Below are 23,676 nucleotides of genomic sequence, written 5' to 3'. Positions count from 1 at the left end.
TAAAAGAAAAAGAGAAAACCGCTGCCACGTCACTCTGAAACCGCTCAAAGGAGATCGCGTGAACGGTTTCGAAAGTTCGAGGAATCTAATAATCGGTTTTGTGGTCTAGAGAGGAAAAACGAATTCGGTCCAAAGTTGAGGAGGCCGAAAGGATTTTTTTCCAAATTCTAATATTTACAATATTTGGCCCAATAATTCCATTCAAGCCCAAATCATCCAACCCATGCGGCAGCAACGTAGCTCATGCCTCCACCGCCGGTCCCTACTCCTGCGTGACTGCGCCTCCGCGTGGTGCTGCGCTGCCACGGCCGCTCGCGCCTCTGCCGGCCTGTGCCCCAGCCTAACGCCGCCTGCCTGCCTCTGATTCTGGCGGACCCTTCCTGGAAGCTGGCCTTCGCAGGGTGGGATCTCGTTCTGCCAGGACCCATCGCGGGCGCGACCTTATCCCGGCCGCTCGGTGCAGCTCCGTAGCCCGAATCCGGCGGTCACCGGCCAGCGCCTACTGCTTCTCGCCTGGCCACCCTGATGCGTGTGGGTACTGCACATGCACTGCGAGCGGCAGGGGGGGCACGGGCACCAGCCGCAGCACGCACTCTTTCTGGTCTGTACTGCTTTCTCAATCCATCTCAATCCCACTTCTGAATTCTGACGTCAAGTGATTAATTGATTAATTCGTGGATCCATTTGTATTTGGGCCATGTATTATCAAGATATTCAGCCGTGAAGAATGGAAACATTGTTGAATTAAGTGTATTATATGCGACATTTGTAGCCATATTCTTGTAAATTTTATTATTATATGTTATATTGTTATCGATTTGTTATTAGGATATATTAAAATATATTGTACTGTGCTTTAATTTTTTTAGCTAGGAGTACCCTAATCTTAAATCCTGGGTCCGCCACTGGTTGTACACACAGCCCACACATTTCCCCGTGTATTCTAAACGCCTGCTTTGGTATTTTACTTGATGGATGGGTCTTTAGCCAAAAAGTTTGCAACTGTATGCAATTGAACTGTTAACATTACACTTTACATTGATGCACCATATGTTTAATTAGTTTTTGAATCACCAAATTTATATCTGTACACTATATTTCCTTAATAGATTAGAAGATCTCCTTGTACACAATGTTTTTTGCTTTACTCTCTCCCTGACATTCAGAGTCATCAATAAGTACCTTCAACCTTTTCCTGTTTGTCACCCTAGATAATGCCATATATAACTGACCATGGCAGAAAACCTGTTTCGACAAATATAATCCGACTGTGTTTAGAGACTGGCCCTGACTCTTATTTATGGTCATTGCGAAGCAGACCGAAAGGGGATACTGCCTTCTTTTCAGCACAAACGGCCACTTAGAGTCACTTGGCGACATTATGATTCGAGGTATGTATACTTTTTGGCCCACCTGTGTTTCGGTAATTATTTTTGCCTCGATGTATTTGTTTCCAAGTTGAGTTATTGTCATTCTTGTTCCGTTGCATAAACCTGCTGACTGGTTGATGTTTCGAAGGAGCATCACCGGCAGCCCGACTTTGAGCCTAAGCTCATGGTTTGGTATTCCAGGGAACTTCAAGTTGTTGAGAAATTCAGTTGGGTACATATGCTCCATGCCGCTGCTTGTAGATGCTTTGCACACGCTGTCTGAGCTATGGTACGTCACTTCTTCCCCTTCTATTTGGCTCATTATGTACTCATTTATCTCCTCTACCGTTTCGTTCCTTGGGCATAGTATAGCTCTTTCCTCGAGGAATTTTGGGTCTCGGTAGTTGCTGAACAGGTCTGGATATGTGCTTTTTACGATTGTTTCTTTTGGTTCATCTCCTTTGTCTAGCATCAGGTCACTTGGGATTTGTATCCACTCGTCTCCTTCATCTGATTTCGTGATCCCATCACCTATATTCAGTATCCCATCAGGAGCCCTCTTTTCTGGAACTCTATAGTGTAGAGGACTGCATCAGAATTTAAATGTTGTTAGTTTCTCAACTATAAATTAATGAAAGGAAGTCATAGGTTCATATTTAAGAGTGCAAACCTGATGTAGTTTCTCCGAACCGCTGACCTTCTACTATATCTAGAAGAAGCTCCCTTAGTTTTATCATGAAGACTCTAACGACGATATCTGGACGGTCTGATGGTTTTTGCTTGCTTCCTGTTTCATCTAGCATGTAATGGATCTCTGGCCACTTTGCGTTGCATGTGAATGTTATAAAGAGGTTCGGGTACCCTACCCAACGACATATGGCCATTGCATCTTGGAAATTCTGTACCTTGTTTCGTATACATCCCGTGAAACTTGAAGGTAGCAATATCCTTTTTCCAACCAGCTCTGTTCTAGTGTCGCCCCGTTCAATTGCATCTTGTAAACCGCTGTAGAGTTCTGTTCGTAATTTTCCTTGATTATGTCTTATCCGGTTCAGTTTGTTTTGCTCGATGCATGTGTAAACATCCACCCAGAATTGCAAAGATAAGTGTCCCGACATCAGCAGCGACATCGATTGGTTAGGACGATGATGAAGGTAGTAAGCGTTGTATTCTAGCATACTTACATAGTTTCTTTTGTAGGCAACTCCATCCTTCTGTTGGTACGGTATTTCAAGTGTGAATCCATCCTCTCCGTATGGGAATAGTAGAGGGTATTGCATTGCCATGAGTTTTGGATGAATTTCTGATATTCTTTTTGGCCCCACATCCTTGTATTCGATAATTATATCACGCCCCTGTGTTTTGTCAGTAGGATCTTTGATGACCAATGCTGCAACCTCGTCTGCTCCTGGCAAGCCGTGAGTTCCTCTTCTATTTCGGTCTCCTATTAGCTTCAAAGTGTAATCATGGTAGTCTAAGTTTTTTAATTGTTCTCTTGCCATTCGAAATGACTGAGCTAGGACATTGTTTTCATCTAGCATGCTTTGAAGGCCGGAAACAATGCTGGGATCAAGAGGTGTTTTTCCATCACCGCATCTTGTTGCGCTTATTCTGTTTTGTACCTCATTCTCAGTGTCGTAGATGTATAGCTGTGCCCAACGTGGCTTGCTTCCTTCTTCAGGTAGAAGAGTTCCAATGTGGTGATAGTTCTGGCCATGCATGCGGAAGACATATGGTCCATGACCTTTGTTTATTTCTTTATCCACAATTCCTCCTGTGGATGTGAATGAGAACATTGAGTTGTAAGACCTGATGTTTTCTCTGTAGTTCTTTGAATCTTTTCCATCACCTGTTGCGAGATTGTCAAGGTAAGATGGAGGCTTCTTTCGTGGAGGCAGTTTGATTTTTCCTTGTTTGCAGCAGATTCCAAAAGCTGGCCTTTTAGTTCCTACTTTCAGCCTTAGTCTTTCTTCGTACCATAACAGAGCATTGTAGTATTGGCATCTGTGTGTTGGTTTTCCAAAGTTCCAGACCTTAGTGTCTGCATCTTCTGATACTGTGCTACTGCTAGGTTCTTGGCTGTTGGCATCTTCACATATGTGGTCGTTGTCTGTTCTTGCACGCCTCTTTTCCTTTTTTTTGTTTAATTATTTCTTTACTCTTCATTCTAGCCACTCTTGATTTTTTCGTGCTGTCTTCCTCTCTAGTCACTGATCTTTTTTTGTTTTTTTTTTGAGGTCAAGTTGTTCCTTCCTTCTCTTCCTATTCTTTGATGCTTGTTCTTTTAGCTGGTTTTCCATTGGTCCTGCAATTGAGTTTTGAAACTGAGTTAATGCGCAAATTTGGTTGTATATGTAATTCTCATTATATCCTTATCTTCGTGCAATGTTTTTTCAGGCATCAAGATTTAAAAAGAAGTGGACATGTACCAATTTATTTTGATTGCTGGGATTGATGCCGATGACTATTGTAGCAAATGATATTTCGAGATTGATTCGTGAAGGGCCTGTTAATATCTGTAACAAATATTTTATTTGAATGTGTTAGCTGCAAAAAATTGTTGCTAATGCAGATTACTTATAAAGGGAAACGATCAATGTAAGATATAAGATATAAGAAATTATAATAGTTACCTATATTTTTCCGTTGGTGGTTGTGTTTCGATCCTGGTTTTTTTTCTTCTGCTGAGAAGGATGTGTATGTCGTGGATTGAATATTGGGAGGATACAACGTGAGTTTGTTGTCTTATAGGGGTCACGGCAATGGTAGTTGAATTTGATTCAAATTAGTATGATTACCTTATTGCTACACGTAGGCCAATCCGAAGCAGTATCGACCCAGATTTTGTTTAGGGGCCTAAGTAAATATTTTTGTTTTTCATATCGTATTGTTTGTATGCCTAATCTTTTAGGCCCATGGGCTCGGTGGCGCTGCGTCATCTGATGATTTGCTCATTTTCGATCCGGTCAACCTCCGAGGCGGACAAGGACAACCACCTCGCGTCCTGCTTCGAGAAGGCCGCAAAAGGCCAGCGCCAGCAAGGGCTCCGGCGGACAGAGCTGCAACCGGTGCGGCGAGCAGTTCGGCAAGTGGGAGGCGTTGGAGGCATAGCACCTCTCCAAGCATGCAGGTGAGTCCGCTGCTACTGGCATCTGCGCCTGCATTTGCATTTCCCACCGTACGGATGAGTTTTCTGTTGATCCTAAATGTCTGCGGTGGCATTTTATTTACTGCTGCCTCCTCCACCTGCCGGAAGGCGGAATCCGTGCGGAGGCCCCAGCGAACCACCCGCGCGGCCGTCCTCCGCCGCCAAAATCTCGGCCCAGCTCTGGTGTCGCTGGAGCGCGAGGGGGAGGGTGGGGCACAGCACGCGGAGGGACGTGGGGCGGAGCGGCGTGCGGCAAGGTGCGCAGTTGGTGACGCTCGATCCGCTCGAGGAGATGGTGGATCCTTGGCCTGGAGATCTGGCCACCGCCGATCCCGAGCTGTGTCGCCGTGGCCGCGAGATCTCCCGTCGCTGCCTACTCCTTTGCATCCGCGCAGGGAGGTCAAATCGAGCCCACCGCCGGTAGCCGGAGCACGCTGGCGGCCGTCCGCCCTCGGTCGCGCGGCAGTCCGGCCCTGCATCCCCTCCGGCCACGCGCGGCGACGTTCACCTGTTCCGGCGGCCACCTCCGAGGAGTGCTCCACCGCGCACACCGGCCGTTGATTTGTTCTGTCACGCCTACCACGATTTAGTTGGATCAGAGTCCATGCTTTATCGCCGTGTGTACGTTCATCCAATCGCCTGTCTTCTTTTCCTCTTTCTTTTTAAATAACTTTGAGCATGTAGCATTAGATTCTTCTGTATTTTGCATTCAGTAGTAGGTAGCGATAGCATGTTGATCACAGCATATGAGGATGAGTATTCCTAGGAGGATGAGTATTGGTCGCTTGTGTGGCGGAACACATATGAGAAGCTATGGCGAGTAGTTTGTGTAGTGAGCTGTCAGGTCTTGTTGACAGTGTTCAATGCTCAAATATTCCTTCCAGGAAGTTACTTCATACAATATATAGTACATTGCAGTGGGAGCATTTTCAAAAAACATAGAATTCTATATTAAATTATATATGATGATTACAACTAATATGAGGTAATAACTTTTGCTATTGTAGGGAGACGGAGATACATGAGCTTTTCAGTTTTCTCCCATACCTGGTCACCTGCAAAAAAAAATCTAGTGAGTTGAATTGCGCATTGTACAAAAAATCAAAATTAGTACTTTATGACAAATGCATACCTAAGTACTATATCTTGCAGGTGCTCTTCTGTTTCTTGATGATCTATAAAGAGTAGGAGTTTGATTTCCATTCACTGGTATGTTGTTTTGTTCATGATTGGCCGGGATATTGCCAATCTCATTTATGCTTTTGGAAATGTCTTTTACTTGTATATTCTCTACATCACTGTTGACTTCTGTAATTACTTCAACCATGACATTGCTGTTGGCCTCAACATTGTTATCGTCTGCGATATTGTCATTATCCTTCAAAAAATAAATAATAAAATATCTTATTAAATTGAATATTTGATATTTATAGAAAAGAGGAGTTTAAAATCTTGCTTGTTAGTACCTGATTGGTTATAATTTCTGTGTGAAACACAATTGATCTGCCCTTTTTTCTTCTTTGTGTAGCCTTCCTCACCTTTTCTTTTGTCTGTTTGGATAATTTGCTGGCACTATTTACATTTGTAGGATCTTTATGATTTTCTCTGATTCCACGTTTTCCCTTTTTGCAACCAATTATTTTGGACAATCCTTTCTGATCATGTATGGCTTGTTCCTCAAAAGATTGTTGCTTCGCTTCTGGTCTAATCTTTCTTTTTCCAAATAATTTTTTCCCTAATCTTGTTGCAGTCTTTATGGCTTGTTCCACAGCATATTCCTTCTTGGCAAAATCATAGACAACAACTGCATCTTTAGGAACACACAATCTCTTATTTGGTTTAGCACCAAATTCCTTGGCCTTTTTTTTTGTTATTTTCTTTACCATCTTCGTCTGTGTCATCTTCCACTATTATTGCTCTATGTCTTCTTTTATTTAGAGGTCTTCCTTTCATCGTTGCTGAATTCTTTTCTTTAGATCCACTTGCATCATTGTTGATTTGTTCGCCATCACAATATTTGTCTGAGTCATCTTCCACAATCAGTGCTCTACGTCTTCTTTTATTTACATTATTGAGTTTCTTCGTTGTTGAATCTTCTTCTTTAGATCCACTTGTATAATTGCTGATTTGTTTGCCATCCTCTGACTAAGTTGCACGGATACGTGTATCGGTATCGGAAGGATACGAATACGCGGATACGGCAATTTTCTAAAAAACCCGATACGCGGATACGTTTACTATTTAAAAAATAAAATAAAAATAATGCAGCGCTACAAAGTATTTCCTCCACCAATAATAATAATAATGGCTTCTCTAGAATGGAGCCAATTCATGTTAGTACCTAGGTATTTCATAAGAAATATGGCACCAGCATATCAACTACTAACTGCGGGTCCCACATATCATACACTTCATTTTTTATCCACCCACTCCCCCCACCCCGTCGCACTCCGCTCTCTCTCTCTCTCCTCCCTTCACTCTCCCCAGGCCGGCGGCGGCGCTCCTCCGGCCTCCCTCGCCGGCACCGGGCTAGACGGCGGCAGGCGCGGCAGGTGCGGCGGGCGGCCACCGAATCTGGTCGACGGCGGGCGCGGCAGCCCTCCTCCCTCGTCGCGCTGGATCCCCCTCCCTCGGCGGCCAATGCGGCCGCGGTGCGGGGCGGAGGCGCGGTTCGTGGTGTAGCGGAGGCGCGGGACGGCCCTGCTCCCTCCTCCTCCCTCGATTTGGGGCGGCGGACGGCCTTGCTCCCTCCTCCTCCCTCGATTCGGGGCGGCGGCGGCCGGAGCCCCTCTCTGGCTCTCTCTCCCCGACGGGCGATGAGCTCGGCGGGCGGCGAGCTCGGCTCGGCTCCGGTGCCCCGCACCTCCATCCTCCCTCCCCCTCCCGCGGCGGCGGATCTCGAGCTCGCGCGCTCCTCTCTCTGCTCTCCGATACGGCACCAGATACGTATCCAAACCTGAGTTTCAAGGCCCACTGCGGCCCAGTACGCCGATACGCGATGGATACGTATCCCCGGCGTATCCCTAGCGTATTCGTATCCGATACGTATCGGATACGGGATACGTGGTCTCCTGGACGTATCGGGGTAATGGAGTCCTCTGATTCTTCAATATTTGCAACCATGATAGGTGAAACACTTGTGACATGTTCCTGCAGAAGATAATTATCATAGTACCAAATACATAAAAAGATTATTATTTTAGGATAAAGATAAAGAAAAATGTGTTTACCTCAGCTTGATCATCAAAATGTTTCATCTCAAGCTTATCATTTAGCTCAAATGTTCTTTTAACTAAATAGTATTCCTTTCCTTCTGTCAAGTTATGGTCACTGAACTTGAATCGAAAGATAAGTGTTTTTCCACAAAGCTGTTGTATGCTCTTAGGAACCTCTTCATAATTTCCATTAAGTGAATCTAGCATGTTAGTGATTGTTGTCTTGAGCATTCTTTGTGCTTCGTCGTCAAATATATTGCAGGTAGTGCTTGTTGTGTGGTCACTAATTTGGAGCCAAATCCAATATCTGTCATATCAAAGTTGTCAATGTAATGTCACGATAATGAATAATAAATGTAAAATATTATTTGGCACAATATTATTACCTAGGAGTTGTCGCTTCAGGACATGTATTGCACTTACTGCAATGATATTTGTTGGCTATTTTAGTGCACATTTTATTGCAAACATTGCATGACATGTACCACCACAAATCATTGTCTAGTCGATCAATTTGTGGCCCTTGTAAAAATAAAATCCTGCAACGTAAAATGTCATGGAAAAGTTTTGAACAACAAAAGGTTATTTAACAATCAAGAAATAAAAAAATGAAATTCATGAATTACCTGATTTGTTGGGTTCTCGTGCCTCATTTGGGTAATTTCTTGTAAAGTTCTCCTATTATAAAACATTTGATCCTCTAATGTACCTTGTGTACTTTTGTCTACCTCCATTATTTTTGGTACATTTTCTTCATATGGAACACTAAAATATATGTGGTATTAGGACAAAAAGAATAAATAAGCATAAGAAATAAAAAAATAAAAGGACAACATCTTCATTACCTAGCAATAAATTTCCAAGTTTCAGGGATATCCAAATTCTTATATAATCTTGTGCCGTTGGTAGTTTTCAGAGACAGCATACGTATTATATGATTATTAACACGTTAGCTTTCATAAATTAGTACGCATCTTTATGATGTCTTGTGTTGAAAGAACTAACCTTGCAAACCTTCTACCATTGTTGAAGTAACAATTACAACTGTGTGCTTGCCAATAACATCTTCACTTAAAGAATGAGCTAAATCTCCCCACAATGTTACTTTAACTTTTTGATCCCTGAAATATTGTGTGTCATAGAATTCAATCATTAGTCCAAATTAAGTTAAAGTAACAACATTTCAGAAAACAATGGCTATGTACTGTGTAGTTTTACCTTGATATGAGAAGTTCAATTTCGCGAATATCCTTTTGGCGTGGATTAGCTGTATTTTTCAATATCATTCTAGATTCTATTTGTTTAATCTTTGTCAATAATCCCATAACATCTGCAAATTAGTGATTAAATTATGATACTTTATTTATTGTCATAATGCACATGAATATTAAAAATAATAAATAAATAAAAATACACATACCTGAGCATTGCTTATCTAAATTAGTTGCAAATTACTTTGTACAGAATCTGACAGGAACAAACTTCTGTAGCAGTGTGCTGGATCTAGGTAATAAATTTGATGCGTTAGTCTTGGTCCAAATTGTATGTGCTAGCTGATTAACGCTCTCCAAATACTTGCGATTTAGATGACAAATCCTTGACAAACTGGCCGAGGAAAGATGTCCCTGCAATCTGACTAAAAGAAGGCGATTTGGTCCAGAGAAGATGGACTAATCCTTTCGGCTAGATCTGGCTAAAAGATGTCTGCGCAAGACAAAAAGTTGATTGTATTGGTGCTATATTTATATATTATAAGCTTGAGAATACGTGTTAGACTTGGTCCCGACATCTGAGCAACAAAAAGTTTTGTTTCCATAAACATACATATTATCATTTAGACCTGAACATGAGCTGACCATCAAATTCTTTTTATACAGGATATATCACTTTGGCATACAAAAGAATCAAACAGTTGACAACAAATGGACAAGCAGGGAACATTAAAGTTAAAGTTATAAATTACATGACATTTACATTGCAGGATTTCGTTTTTACATCAAGGGCCACAATTGTTCGACTAGACAATGATTTGTGGTGGTACATGTCATGTAGTGTTTGCAATAAAATGTGCACTAAGATAGCAAACAAATATCATTGCAGTAAGTGCAATACATATCCAGAAGCTACAACTCCTAGGTAATAATATTGTGCTAAATATACTTTTACTTTTATTATTCATTATCATGACATTACAATGAGAATTTTGCTATGACTGATATTGGATTCGGCTCCAAATTAGTTTGTAACGAACATGGCACCATTTATGCCATTTCGAGTGATTTTGGTGATCGTATGACAACGCAATCAATGGGACTAATGGTTTTGTTGAGTGAACATTTCTAGATCCCAGAGATGATGTACAAAGGCCATGCAAAGCAAAACACGAAGAAAGAACTCAAAGAAACACTGAATTGGACAAGTTCTACTGAAATCAGTAGCACCGGAAGAACCGATGCCTATAGCATCGGTGCATCTGATGGTTGTCGGAACATCCGACGGCCTGGCTTTGGTGCAAGACTAAGCGCCTCTGGAGATCAAGTGAAGAAAGAATGAAGCACCGGTTGAACCGACGATGTCAAGAGAAGCGCCGGTGCATTCAACGTACTATGTTCCAGAGACGTTGTCAAGTGTGCAGCAGCCAAGCCTTCAGCACCGGTTGAACCGGTGGTGCGTCAGAGTAAGGCGTCGGTGCAATGACGTCAGCAAGAGCAACGGCTATCTGCGGATCAAGTGTCACCGGAAGAACCGACGCCTAAGCATCGGATCAACCGATGGTCCCTGAAGTTACTGCAGCAGTGTCAGAGAGGCCAACGGCTATTTCAAAGCAAAGAGTGACCGGAAGAACCGATGCCCTATGCACCGGAAGTTCCGATGCCTACGCAGAAAACTGGCCAACAGCTAGTAACGGCTCTCTTGAGTTGGTGTCCTATATATACGCCTCACCCCGGCTATTTTGAGTTTGCTGGAGTCCCAAGACATCTCATACACACCCAAAAACACCTCCAAGCCACACAAGAGCTCATTGATCATATCTTTAGGTTTTAGCACTAGCTTTGTGAAGCGTCCCCTCATAAGAGAAGACTTAAATGTGTTACAAACATCAGTCCCAGGAGGCTGATGACACATTTATTACATCATATGGTTCATTACCGTACAACTCTACGCGGTAGTGAGCAGAGAAGTGCCACTATCGCGAGGATTACAATCCACACACACGCAACGATATTAAAAACAAAAAGAAAATCAGCAGAGTCTTGCGCCATGCGGAGTCTCCTGCGGGTGACCCTAATCCACAGGCAAGGCTGGGTGCAGGACGGTACCCCTACTCAACGTCGTCGGGTAAAAAGTCTGGATCTTCTTCTGTAAAAATAAAGAATGGAGTGAGTACAAACGTACTGAGCAAGTCCAACCACACCCACGGAGGGGGTATAAGCAGAATATAATGCACAGGATAAATCAAGGATAAGGCTAGGGTTTGATTTGCGGAAAGCAATATTTTATGCAGGGGTTCATTTGAAAGAAAATATTTCCAAAACCAGTTTCCTTATACCAAGTAACACAAAGGGTTGATCCACACGGGATCTATGTTTTAGACTGCTACCGGACTCCTCATCCGCAGTAGCACACGGCACAACTGCCGGACACATCTCCAAAACAACTCACGCCAACCCATCCCAATGTAAACACTAGTTGTGAGACCACACCGTAACTCGCCCAGTACCGTGGGCACGGCTATTCGAATAGATTTTTAACTCTGCATATGTGTGCAACTTTATCCACAAGCGGGGTACCGCAGCTCGATCACCTTAGTGTCGCCGCAGATCCCAACAAAGCCATTACCCACCTTAGCTAGACCTGACTAGCCATCACGGGATGCACCAAGGGGTCATCGACCATTCACCTAGGTTTAACCGGGGCATAAGTCACTCGGGGCTTATCCCTTCTCCTTAGTCACCCGTTGGTCTCAGTTCTCCTGATGGCTATCAGACTAACTAGTGGGATTTATGCTAAGCCGTTGCCCATACAACGGTCGAGTGGTTTGCACGATAGTGGAGTTAGGTGAGATGTAACACCAACTCGGTCCTTAGGGGTGACAAGATGGATATCTCCCTTCCTTGCCCTGCCACACCGGCACGAGCACACCAAACGGCAAATCACACTGAAATGTCATCCATCCCGTCTAGACTCATCTTTTGAAAATCCACTTTTATCCCTTCCCACACACACCTTTTCTTTATAAAACAAGTTGTATAAAGTAACAGGTCCTAAGCGTTCTAGTATCGATTAACGTCCAAGCAAAATCAGATATTAATCTAGGTGGTCAAGGAGTGATCATAACAAATCAAAGGGTGGCTATCCAACCGTGTTTTCATGCAAGCAAAACATATGCAATTTTGTAAAACAGGCCAATGTGTTGTGTTTATAAAAACTAGGACAAAACATGCATCAAAGGATGAGATTGAACTTGCCGTTTTCGAAGCCTTCGGGGAGGTCCTGGTCGAAGCACTGTCCTTCGGGCTCGGGGTCGCGGAACTGGTCCTCGTTCACGGGCTCGCAGTACTGCTCGTCAACGGGCTCTCCTTCGTTCACACCATGGTCTACGACACGTACAAACAAACACACAATCAAGAAAAAAGAAATAAAAGTTTTATCGTTGAGCTCGAATCGGAAATAAATTAGGAAACGATGGTAGAAGGAATATTTTTGGGAGATTTTTGTATAGCATGGTCGGAATAATATAGGAAATGGTATGGTAAAGTTTCAGGGCGATCGAAGGATTTTTGGCGCATGGAATGATAAGTTAAAGGAGTGTTTACGGGCTAAACTAGAATCTAGGAACCTATCTGTAATTATTTTTGGCAGTGATAGGGCTTAATTAGAATTTCTGAAAATATCAAGGCTGCCCTAGAAAATAGGTACAACAGATATTGTATAAGTTTTTAGGAATTTAGAAAAAAAGAATTGGGTGAAACGGAGTTGAATTGAGTGAGATAATATAGGTATAAGATTGGGTGCTTAAATAATTTTGAAAATGGATTAACATAATTGGGAGAGAGCCGCACGGTTTGTGGCAGCATCGCAGGACTTTGTGTTGGTTGGGCCTTGTGACTACTACTTGGGCTGATAAAAAGAAATTAAAGGAGGGAGGGGGTCACGGCCTCACGGAACGGAACAGGGACATCGTCCCTGTCCTCAGCGCCGCCATGGGCACGAGCTCTCTGAGCTCCACCCGAACGGCGCTTCCGGCCTCCATTCACAAAGCCGAGGGCACGGGGAGGTAGAGGAGGGCGAGGAGATTTCATTCCGGTTGCTCCGGGCATGGGAGAGGGGCTAGAAGATGGTCCGCCCCGAGCAGCCATGGTCATGGCCATGGGAGCTCGTGGGGAGCTCTACTCGAGCGGGGAGGTGGAAGGGCACGGCTTGGGACATGTACAGGAGGATATGGGGGTGCTCACCGTGGAAGGAATTGGACCAAGATGGCCTGAGCGAGGAGATCGATGAAAGTGCTCTGCTTTTGGGGAAGAAACAGAGGAGAAGAAATTGGAGCGATGAGGAAGTCAGGCGGTGCAGCTGGCGGCTCGGAGGGCTTGCGATGGTGGCAGAGAGCAGACTGGGGCGCCTTTTATAGACGAGACGAGGCGGTGGAGGTGGGGAGGATGCCGGTGGCCGGGCTCGGCGAGCGGCGCGGTGCGCCTTTAATGGCGTTCGTCGTCGCGACGTGCGGCAGCGCGATTCGCGGCGGCGACGCGATGGTTCGGGCAGCAAGGACGCACAGGGAGGACGCGCACGTGGAGGGACCCGCTGCTCAGCTCGGCGTCGCGTTGCGCGGCTCGAGCGGCGAGGCGGGGCGCTGTGCGGCCGGCGGCGTCGCTGCGCACGGCACGTGCAGCTCGGGCGGCGGGACAGCGGCGCTGTGCGGCCAGGCGAAGCGATGGGCGGCGCGGCGAGCAGGGGCACGCGGGGCCGGGAGTAGCGAGCGGCGCGGGCAACAGCGGTGGCGTGCGTGTGGGCCGCAGGCCCGTGGGGTCGGCCGGGACGCGCACTGCAGCGCATGGGGCCAGAGCAACGGCGATTTGAGCGGCGCTCAAGAGCGCGCGGTGCGCGGCAGAGGCGCGCGGGTGAGCGGAGCAGGGCAAGCCGGGGAACGGCGCTCGGGCGTGCGACACGGGAGAGGAGGAGGAAGTGCGGGCCGGGCGTGCGCGGTAGGGAATGAGGGGCGGCACGCCGAGCGGGGGTGGCGGGGCGGCCACGTGCGGCAGGGCGCGAGGGGCCGGGCCGAGCGTGCTCGGGGAGGAGAGAGGAAAGAAAAGAAGGAGAGGGAGAGAAAAGAGAAAGATAGGGAAAAAAATGGGAGAAAGAAAAAGGAAAAAGGGGAAAAGAAATGGAGGAAAAAGAGAAGAGGAAATGGGGGAAAAGGAAAGAAAAAAAGGAGGGGGCGAGTGCACACCGGCGGCCGCGGTCGGCCACGCGCGGCATCGGTCACGCGTGCGTGGGCCAGGGGAGGTGGGGCACGCGCGGCGCTTGCGGCCAAGCGGCGCTCGGGTGCACGCGGCATGGAGGAGAGAGAGGAAGGAGAGAGAAAAAGAGAAGAGAGATTCGCGGCGACGATCGCGACGGGTGGTGAGGAAAAAGAGAGGAGGGTTCAGTCAGCGTTTGAAATCGGATATCGGGAAAAAAACTGGGAGGGGATTTGGGTTTAGGGATAACTGAGCTCAATGATGAAAAAGAGTTTTGAAAAAATATTCTTAGTGTGTGATTTAATTGGTGAATTTTTCAGGTCATTACACTTTGTAAAGAGTGAGTGCTATATTAGCTCTTGAGTGAGTGAACAAGTAAGGTTGAGATCCTTGTGGTTGGTTCTAGAGTGAACCACACTTGTATTACGGTGCGCCGGCCCCTTGGAGCAATTGGTGGCTCGCCGGCAAGTCAACGACCCTCCGGCTTGGTGTAGAGCGGCGTCAACGACATTGTGCGGGGGACGGAGACCCCTCCTTCGTGGGCAATCTCCCTTAGTGAAGATCGGGATCAAGGTGACCGTGATTGTGTTCACGGAAGAGACTTGATTGCCGGGAAGCAATACTCTTCGTGAGTGCTTCAACAACGTGGACGTAGGGGCACCTTTGTGGCAGTCCGAACCACGGGATAAATTCTCGTGTCGAGAGTTCGCTTCCTCTCATCCCTCTCTTTTAAGCTTCCGCATTTCATATTGCAACTTGTGTGTCTTTACCTTCTTAGTATAGTATCTTTATAGGATTGGCTATAGGTTGTAAAACTCTTTTGGGACGAGGGTTACACACTAAGTTGAACCGTAGTTGCACATCTAGTTAGCTTGTTTTAGTTTAAGTTTTTGTGCAAACTAGTTGGAGCCATAGGTTAAGGTTTTAATAGTGCCTAATTCACCCCCTCCCCCTCTTAGGATAGAGCACCCGATCACTTTCAATTGGTATCAGAGCCAGGTTCTCACTTCTCTCACAAAGAAAGCCAATTCCATTGGCAAATTTGTGTTTACCGGCTCATTAGATCGGTAGGCTTCACCGTCTAGTGAGTTAGCTCTTAAGGGGAAAGAATGGATCCTTTTAGACCCGCTCCACGGTTCGACGGCACGGGCTTCCAACGATGGAAGGTCTTAATGCAAGCCCATCTCCAAGCAACTGGGCTAAATGTTTGGAGAGTAGTGAGTGAAGGGGTAAAAAATAATGGTCAACAAGAGAAGCAATATGATGTCACCGCAAAATGCATAATCTTGTCTTCTCTTAGTGATAATGTGTTCAATCATGTTTATTCTTGTGCAAATGCTAAAGAGCTATGGAAGACTATCATTGAGAATCATGAGGGCACGAAGGATATTGACAACGAAAGATATCATGTTCTCATTGATAATCTTAATAGCTTTAAGCAACTTGATGATGAGAATGCCGAACTAATGTATTCACGCTTGAACACTCTTGTGAATGAGATTAATTCCTTAGGTGTGAAGCAAATTGAAGATTTGGACTCATTCGCAAGATCCTTCACTCACTCCGAAGGCCGGACTATGATTTGGTGACCACAATTCTATATGAGAAAGAGCTCGACACAATGACACCAAATCAAGTCCTCGACAAGGTGATCACCCATGAGCTACGCAATGACATTAAGGCAAAAGCGTCATATTCTTCACCAATACATAGTGCACTTGCATGCAAGCAACTCAAGAAGTTGAAGAAGATGGCCATCAAAGGTAGCTCAAGTGATGAAGAAGAAGAGGATGCAAGAAGCTCCTCAAATGATGAAAAAGAGCCAATGAACCCCAACATCTACAAGCAAGTGAAGAAGATGAACAAATGCTTGAAGGAAATCAACTCAATGGGGTATATGGTCTTCCTCAAAGATGGGCCTCACCATCAACTTATGAAGGTTGAAAGAAAGCTCAAGAAGAACAAGCAAAAGAAGGAGAAGAAGCCCAAGCATGAATCATATGCCGTATTTGGTGAATGGGTAAGTGGTGGTGAAGAATCAAGTGCAAGTTCAAGTGATGAATCAAACAAGAAATTCACCACCCGCATGGGACCATCATCCAACACTTGCTTCATGGCAAAAGGTATGGATAGCGATATAAGTGATGATGACTCCGACTCTCCTTCAATTGATGAACTTCTTGACCTTGTTCATGAGCACCAAAAAGTCATTAAGAAGCAATCAAAAGAAATTAAAAACCTTAATGCTCTCAATGATCTAAATGCTTCTCTTGCTACAAATTTTGAAGATTTGATGTGCAAATTCAAATTGCTTAGCAAGGAGCATGAAGAGCTCAAATTAAAATTTGATAGCGTTAATGATACTAATGACTCTTTGGAAATAAAGCAAACTATCCTTTTTGCAATTCCTATCCCTAGGGTAGATGCTTCAACTTCTTGCATTGATTTAATTGATGATTCTTACTCTAACCCTTGCAATGAGAAATGCTATGAGAATATTGTTGTAGAATCATGTGATGATCTCATTGCCAAGGAAAATGATGAGCTCAAGTAAGAAGTGGAAAGGCTCATGAAGGACTTGTATAGATTGACGGGCAAAGACATAGAGAGCAATGTCCAACCTTCTCAAGATAATCGTGAAGACATGGTGAAGAAGCTTGAGAAGGGGTCCACCGTGACTTGCTCAAAGTGACACAAAGAAGACCACAAGTCCAACAAGTGTCCTCAACCAAGGAAGAAGCTTCCGGATGAAAAGAACAAAAAGAAGCTCACAATCAAGAGTTCTCTCATCTACACTAAGCCCAACCGGAGGAACAAAAGCAATAGCACCTCCTATGTGATAAAAAAGAAGACCAATGGCAAGGTGGTTGCTCACAAGGTTGGGAAGAATGAAAGGAGTTGGAACCACTCCATTTGGTGTCCAAGGGCATCATCACCAACATGAAGGGGCCTCAAATGGTGTGGGTTCCAAAGGAGACTTAAAGCCAAAGACGGCTACGGGGGATTTGGAGGCTTAGCTTACAAGTTGAAGTGAAGATTCAAGCCAAAACAAGCTAAACTCACAACTTGGACAATCGTTGCCCAACTCCCCCATTAGGTAATGGTAGCTAGATTTAAATTCAAGCATCATGTAGCTCCATTGCTCTTGCTAGGATGTTTGCATGTTTTGCATCTCCTAGTGTTATATATGGTAGGTTGCTTGTATCATGATTCTAACCCATGAACAATCTACATGGTTTGATTAGTGTGTAGAAAGCTACACAAGGTTACCTTTAATGGTACATGGACTTCATGAGGTATGTATTTCATATGTGTACCATGAACACAAGCTATACGGTAAACTTTCCAATTGTGTCAAAATCAATGTGCATACATTTGCTTGGTGATTCAAACACTAAATGCACACATTTAGGGTGAGTTCATCCTATAGGTTGTGTTTTTGAGACAAACATATTTGCTAGTTTATCTTTTGTAGTCTCACGTGGAGTTAACACTCTAAGAGAATGTTATTCACGATCAAATGTGAACAAACAACTCTATAAGAGTGATTATATAAATTGTGCTTTCATGCATAGTGAGCCATGCTCTATTGAACTTAAATGATCATATCTAAGTTCATAGGCTATGTGCTCATACATTTGCTTAACCTTGGTGTACCAAGAGCTCTTTTTTTTAAAAGACTTCAAGTGTTGCAAGTCACTTTCAATTTGGTACACGCAAGGTAAACAAAGTATCCCCGGAGGTATGCAAGGTTCTAAACTCATTCAATTGGTATAATTGTCAATTTCTTATTCTTTTTAGAGCTACCTCCGTGCATGATATGATCTGAGCTTTCTAGTTATAACATCTAGTTGTGCACTTGATTTTCCCATTATCATTTTGTACACATACTTGTGGAAAGCTTAGCTCATGTCATGCTAGTTTCGTGATTTTGCGATCCACCATAATAAATTTTCAATTGGTATCTTCATTGATATCATACAATTGGATAATGAGTCATGGAACAAACTCCCTAGGCTACTAATCTTCTTTTGAGTTATATTGTTTTGCAAGACCTTTTAGGTGCAAGACCTTTTATGTGATTTGATGCCAAAGGGGGAGAAATGTGGATCAAAACAAGACATGTTCCCAACAAAAAGGGAGAGATGTTCCAAGAAGGAAAAATATTCCAAAGGGGGAGACATGCCGAGTGGATCAAGTCAACATATGAGAAAGGAGTAGCAAATAGAGGGAGGAACAAAGGGGAAATCATGGTTTTAGGAGGAGGCCAAGCCATCATTGGATGGTGGTAAACGTCCAAGCGAGTGTAAGTGGTTAAAATTGTCAATTCTTACAAATTTTATGCTTGCTTTGATTGTGTTGTCATCAATCACCAAAAACGGGGAGATTGTAACGAACATGGCACCATTTATGCCATTTTTGAGTGATTTTGGTGATCGTATGACAACGCAATCAATGGGACTAATGGTTTTGTTGAGTGAACATTTCTAGATCCCAGAGATGATGTACAAAGGCCATGCAAAGCAAAACACGAAGAAAGAACTCAAAGAAATGCTGAATTGGACAAGTTCTACTGAAATCAGTAGCACCGGAAGAACCGATGCCTATAGCATCGGTGCATCCGATGGTTGTCGGAACATCCGACGGCCTGGCTTTGGTGCAAGACCAAGCGCCTCTGGAGATCAAGGGAAGAAAGAATGAAGCACCGGTTGAACCGACGGTGTCAAGAGAAGCGTCGGTGCATTCAACGTACTATGTTCTAGAGACGTTGTCAAGTGTGCAGCAGCCAAGCCTTCAGCACCGGTTGAACCGGTGGTGCGTCGGAGCAAGGCGTCGGTGCAATGACGTCAGCAAGAGCAACGGCTATCTGCGGATCAAGTGTCACCGGAAGAACCGACGCCTAAGCATCGGATCAACCGATGGTCCCTGAAGTTGCTGCAGCAGTGTCAGAGAGGCCAACGGCTACTTCAAAGCGCAGAGTGACCGGAATAACCGATGCCCTATGCACCGGAAGTTCCGATGCCTACGCAGAAAACTGACCAACAGCTAGTAACGGCTCTCTTGAGTTGGTGGCCTATATATACGCCTCACCCAGGCTATTTTGAGTTTGCTGGAGTCCCATGACATCTCATACACACCCAAGAACACCTCCAAGCCATACAAGAGCTCATTGATCATATCCTTAGGTTTTAGCACTAGCTTTGTAAAGAGTGAGTGCTAGATTAGCTCTTGAGTGAGTGAACAAGTAAGGTTGAGATCCTTGTGGCTGGTTTTAGAGTGAACCACACTTATATTACGGTACGCCGGCCCCTTGGAGCAATTGGTGGCTCGCCGGCAAGTCAACGACCCTCCGGCTTGGTGTGGAGCGGCGTCGACGACATTGTGCGGGGGACGGAGACCCCTCCTTCGTGGGCAATCTCCCTTAGTGAAGATCGGGATCAAGGTGACCGTGATTGTGTTCACAGAAGAGACTTGATTGCCGGGAAGCGATACTCTTCGTAATGCTTCAACAACGTGGACGTAGGGGCGCCTTTGTGGCAATCCGAACCACGGGATAAATCCTTGTGTCGAGAGTTCGCTTCCTCTCATCCCTCTCTTTTAAGCTTCCGCATTTCATATTGCAACTTGTGTGCCTTTACCTTCTTAGTATATAGTATCTTGATAGGATTGGCTATAGGTTGCAAAACTCTTTTGGGATGAGGGTTACACACTAAGGTGAACCGTAGTTGCACATCTAGTTAGCTTGTTTTAGTTTAAGTTTTGGTGCAAACTAGTTGGAGCCATAGGTTAAGGTTTTAATAGTGCCTAATTCACCCCCTCCCCCTCTTAGGCTAGAGCACCCGATCACTTTCAATGACCACACAACAAGTACTACATGTAGTATATTGTCACACCCGGTTTTAAGGACAAAACCGAATGCATAGCTATATGTATGACAGGATTAAGTTTCATACATATAGAGACATCATAAGTGAATAATCAGTAACAGTATCACGAAAAAGAGAATTTCAACAAATAGAAGATTATCAGAGTTATACAGCTTATCCTGAAAATGAAGGCTTCAAACTTCACAGGTAATCGACTGGGGGTTGCGTACGCCTAGAACTCAGCAACATCTTCAACAGACTTCACCACAACATTCTCCTTCTGAGCAGCAGTAAGCAAGGGTGAGTACACTTATGGTTGGTACTCAGCAAGGCCACAAGAAATAACCAGAAAATGATTTAAATCCATCTTTAAGTTTATTAATCATGTGAGGGTCCTAGCCGCTCTTGACCGTGAGCACGGCTAACCGGTTAGTTTTAACTCTGCAGAGGTTGTACACTTTCACCACAATTCGCGTAAAAGTTCCGAAGAACTTTGAACCCAACCACGCAATGTGCTATCTAGGCACAATACCACACTTCCGAGATGTGATTGCATAGGGACGCTACGAGGCCTTTACAAAGATTCTCTAACCTATGACAATCCGCTAAGGTTTCAAACCAAAGCGGTCATAACACTGTCCTAATGAGGTGGTACCTTGCCAAAGGACCATTAAACAATATCAATTGCCCCAAGAGGACCGAGCTATACCCCGTCGATGCATCCCCTCTTGCCCTTTCGGTAAGATTGTCACAAGCTAGAGTTTCTAATTAATCAGCCAAGACCAGAGCTATATAGTATTGTGGTTGTACTGTTTTCTTGGGTGGTTCTCCATGTTCCAATTAAATCATAATACTCTTGTAAATAAGCATAGATAGAAGTATGGTTAGGGTCACTTGCCTTTCACCAATGAAAATCTACTCTTACTGCTCTTCAGCTTTTGCTCACTTGGAAAACTTGATCTTCGATCTTCGAACAATGATCCTTCTACTCGGAACAATCATCGGGCAAACATACAAAGCAAACAAGAAGATACATCTAAGAACAATACACCAGAACAAAAGAAAGGCTTTAAGAGAGCGTACTAACGGATAGGGCTCGCTGCTACGGTTACGAGAGCGCAAGAAAAGCGGAAAACGGAACTAAAACGGCGATTCTATAGACTAAACGGTGCTTCAGGGATCTAGTCGCGATTAACAAAAGGGTTAAGGTCTAACAGAAAAGATTTGTGAGACACAACAAAGTGTGGTCACAGAGGATAACAAGGTAATAAAGCTATTGCACACGTCACAAGGATCACGTGAGCGCTAGAATCGCTGAAAACGGAGTTGAAACATGAAAGATATGGCTAAAACAAGGTTCTAAGGACTTGTTTGCGATAGATTTAAACTTCCCGGGGCTAGCTCTAAAGAAACCAGGGACTAAAACATAATTAAACCTTAATCGCAGGGGCTAGCAAGCTAAACTACAACACAGGGACGACGGGTTCTAATTTACAAAAGAACAGGGGCCAAAACAAAAGAAACTGGGCTGGTTTATAAATTTTTTTGAACTGGCATGGACCGCGGCTTGATTCCTATAAAATCGAGGGGCTTTTTTGCAAAAGTACCACAGTTGACCAGTAAGGGTTAGGTTTGACTCGAGTTGAATCTAATCTAGGCCGACGGATCAAGATCGGACGGCCAGGGGAGGTTGGGGCGAACGGTGGCGGCGCTGAGCGGCCGGCGGCGAAGCTTGGCTGCGGCGCACGGCGGCGGGATGGCCGGACTTGGCCGAATCGGCCGTTCGGGGCTCGAAGTCGAGCACGCGCACGACCTCGCAAACTCATCTGGGGTGTCTGAGCGGGGCCTAGGCGAGCGGAGCAGGCTTGCGGCGGCGCATGGCGGAACGGCGGCGCCGGCGAGCTAGCGCGGGCGAAACAGAACGAGAAGAAGCGAGAGAACAGGCCCGCACGGTTCACTACCTTGATGCGAACCTCCGGGGGGGCTCGAGGTCGTCGGGAAGGCGGTGGAACGGCGACTCTGCGGAGCTCCGGCGAACCCCAACAATGGCGGCGGCTGTAGCTAGGGTTTGCGCGAAACGAAATCAGTGGCGCGCCGGGCTCGATCCGGACTCGGGACAGTCCCGGTCCGTCACGAGGTCGAGGACGACCCTGACGGGCGTGCCCCGCCTGGCAGCGAGATGAGGGAGTGGGGGGGCGCGGGTTGGGCCGGGACAGGAAACGGGCCGGCGGTTTGGGCTGCGGGGGAAGGAAAGGAAAAAGGTGAGGAGGGGGATTGGGCCGGCTGGGCTGAAAAGAGATGGGGAGAGGGAGAAAGGTTTTGCATTTTGTTTTGAAATAGATTCAAACATATTCAATTCAAATTTAAATTCAGGAGAATTCAAACTTGAGTTGAACAACAAGCAATGGAATAATGCATTGCGGCATGCATGCAACACAAAAGAACAACCTTATTTAATTTTTGAAAACAACCAATTATTTTAGTATTTACATACTAAATTCCCTGTGAAGAAAATAAATGTTGAGAAAATTTTAAAATTATGAGAAAATTATTGTTTTATTTTTAATTTTAATCACATCCTGAAATTTAAAAATTTCAGAGTGTGACATATATTTGATGACGAAGCACAAAGAATGCTCAAGACAACGATCAGTAACATGCTAGATTCACTTGATGGAAATTATGAAGAGGTTCCTAAGAGCATACAGCAGCTTTGTGGAAAAACACTTATCTTTCGATTCAAGCTCAGTGACCATAACTTGACAGAAGGAAAGGAATACTATTTAGTTAAAAGAACATTTGAGCTAAATGATAAGCTTGAGATGAAATACTTTGATGATCAAGCTGAGGTAAACACATTTTTTATCCTAAAATAATAATCTTTTTATGTATTTGGTACTATGATAATTACCTTTTAATCTGATAGGAACGCCTCATCAAAGGATCAATAAACAAAAAATCATCATACAAAGTATCATCTGATCAGGTAAAATGCATATTTTGTAATCTGAATAGTTTATTGATTCTTACTTTTCAATAATTTAATTCTGTTCTAATGGTTTCTCCAGGAACATGTCACAAGTGGTTCACCTATCAAAAAACTATCAGGCATGGTTGCAAACATTGAAGAATTGGAGGATGGCAAACAAATCAGCAATTATATAAGTGGTTCTAAAGAAAAAGATTCAACAACAAGGGAGCTCAGTACTATAAATAAAAGAAGACGTAGAGCACTGATAGTGGAAGATGACTCAGACAAAGATTTTGATGGCGAACAGATCAACAATGATACAATACTTTTACATTTATTATTCATTATTATGACATTACATTGAGAATTTTGCTATGACAGATATTGGATTCGGCTCCAAATTAGTGACCACACAACAAGTACTACATGTAGTATATTTGATGATGAAGCACCAAGAATGCTCAAGACAACGATCAGTAACATGCTAGATTCACTTAATGGAAATTATGAAGAGGTTCCTAAGAGCATACAACAGCTTTGTGGAAAAACACTTATCTTTCGATTCAAGCTCAGTGACCATAACTTGACAGAAGGAAAGGAATACTATTTAGTTAAAAGAACATTTGAGCTAAATGATAAGCTTGAGA

The 23,676-nt window shown here is 44.4% G+C and overlaps 3 protein-coding genes and 1 long non-coding RNA gene across 23 annotated transcripts; 2 read left to right on the top strand and 2 right to left on the bottom strand.

Annotated features, from left to right (window-relative positions):
* The first annotated feature begins 106 nt into the window (after window positions 1-106).
* On the top strand, window positions 107-4,032 carry LOC120698439. Of its 17 annotated transcripts, none has more exons than XM_039982048.1 (6): window positions 107-601; window positions 1,316-1,391; window positions 1,519-1,659; window positions 2,740-2,788; window positions 2,909-2,946; window positions 3,052-4,032. In XM_039982048.1, the coding sequence occupies exons 1-6, from the start codon at window positions 526-528 to the stop codon at window positions 3,053-3,055; spliced, it is 384 nt and encodes a 127-aa protein (XP_039837982.1). In that variant the 5' UTR covers window positions 107-525; the 3' UTR covers window positions 3,056-4,032. The 17 variants fall into 17 exon arrangements, with proteins under 17 accessions (XP_039837982.1, XP_039837987.1, XP_039837986.1 ...); XM_039982045.1 differs by having other exon boundaries at window positions 110-601; window positions 2,743-2,788; window positions 3,768-4,032; XM_039982044.1 differs by having other exon boundaries at window positions 110-601; window positions 3,768-4,032.
* Window positions 4,033-4,506: 474 nt separating this feature from the next.
* On the top strand, window positions 4,507-23,473 carry LOC120698438. 4 transcript variants are annotated; one of them, XM_039982036.1, is made up of 5 exons: window positions 5,526-5,590; window positions 5,671-5,727; window positions 22,658-22,907; window positions 22,985-23,044; window positions 23,127-23,473. In XM_039982036.1, exons 3-5 carry the CDS (start codon window positions 22,692-22,694, stop codon window positions 23,391-23,393), a joined length of 543 nt encoding a protein of 180 aa, XP_039837970.1. In that variant the 5' UTR covers window positions 5,526-5,590; window positions 5,671-5,727; window positions 22,658-22,691; the 3' UTR covers window positions 23,394-23,473. The 4 variants fall into 4 exon arrangements, 2 of the variants coding, with proteins under 2 accessions (XP_039837970.1, XP_039837971.1); XR_005684838.1 differs by adding an exon at window positions 4,507-5,139 and having other exon boundaries at window positions 22,658-23,404; XM_039982037.1 differs by lacking the exons at window positions 5,526-5,590; window positions 5,671-5,727 and adding an exon at window positions 18,202-18,497.
* On the bottom strand, window positions 5,369-6,657 carry LOC120698443. Its single transcript, XR_005684843.1, has 3 exons — window positions 5,985-6,657; window positions 5,651-5,896; window positions 5,369-5,573 (listed from the first exon to the last, which is right to left on the bottom strand). It is a non-coding gene; the product is annotated as an uncharacterized LOC120698443 (long non-coding RNA).
* Window positions 6,664-9,321, bottom strand: LOC120698437. Its single transcript, XM_039982035.1, has 7 exons — window positions 9,154-9,321; window positions 8,952-9,063; window positions 8,579-8,854; window positions 8,360-8,498; window positions 8,120-8,272; window positions 7,749-8,040; window positions 6,664-7,668 (listed from the first exon to the last, which is right to left on the bottom strand). The coding sequence occupies exons 5-7, from the start codon at window positions 8,212-8,214 to the stop codon at window positions 7,048-7,050; spliced, it is 1,008 nt and encodes a 335-aa protein (XP_039837969.1). The 5' UTR covers window positions 8,215-8,272; window positions 8,360-8,498; window positions 8,579-8,854; window positions 8,952-9,063; window positions 9,154-9,321; the 3' UTR covers window positions 6,664-7,047.
* Window positions 23,474-23,676: the final 203 nt, after the last annotated feature.

The sequence above is a fragment of the Panicum virgatum genome, chromosome 3K, assembly GCF_016808335.1.
Source record: "Panicum virgatum strain AP13 chromosome 3K, P.virgatum_v5, whole genome shotgun sequence".
In the NCBI taxonomy this organism is placed as follows: Eukaryota; Viridiplantae; Streptophyta; class Magnoliopsida; order Poales; family Poaceae; genus Panicum; species Panicum virgatum.
The sequence above is the reverse complement of the archived record's forward strand: the minus strand, read 5'-3'. Positions and strand labels throughout refer to the sequence as shown.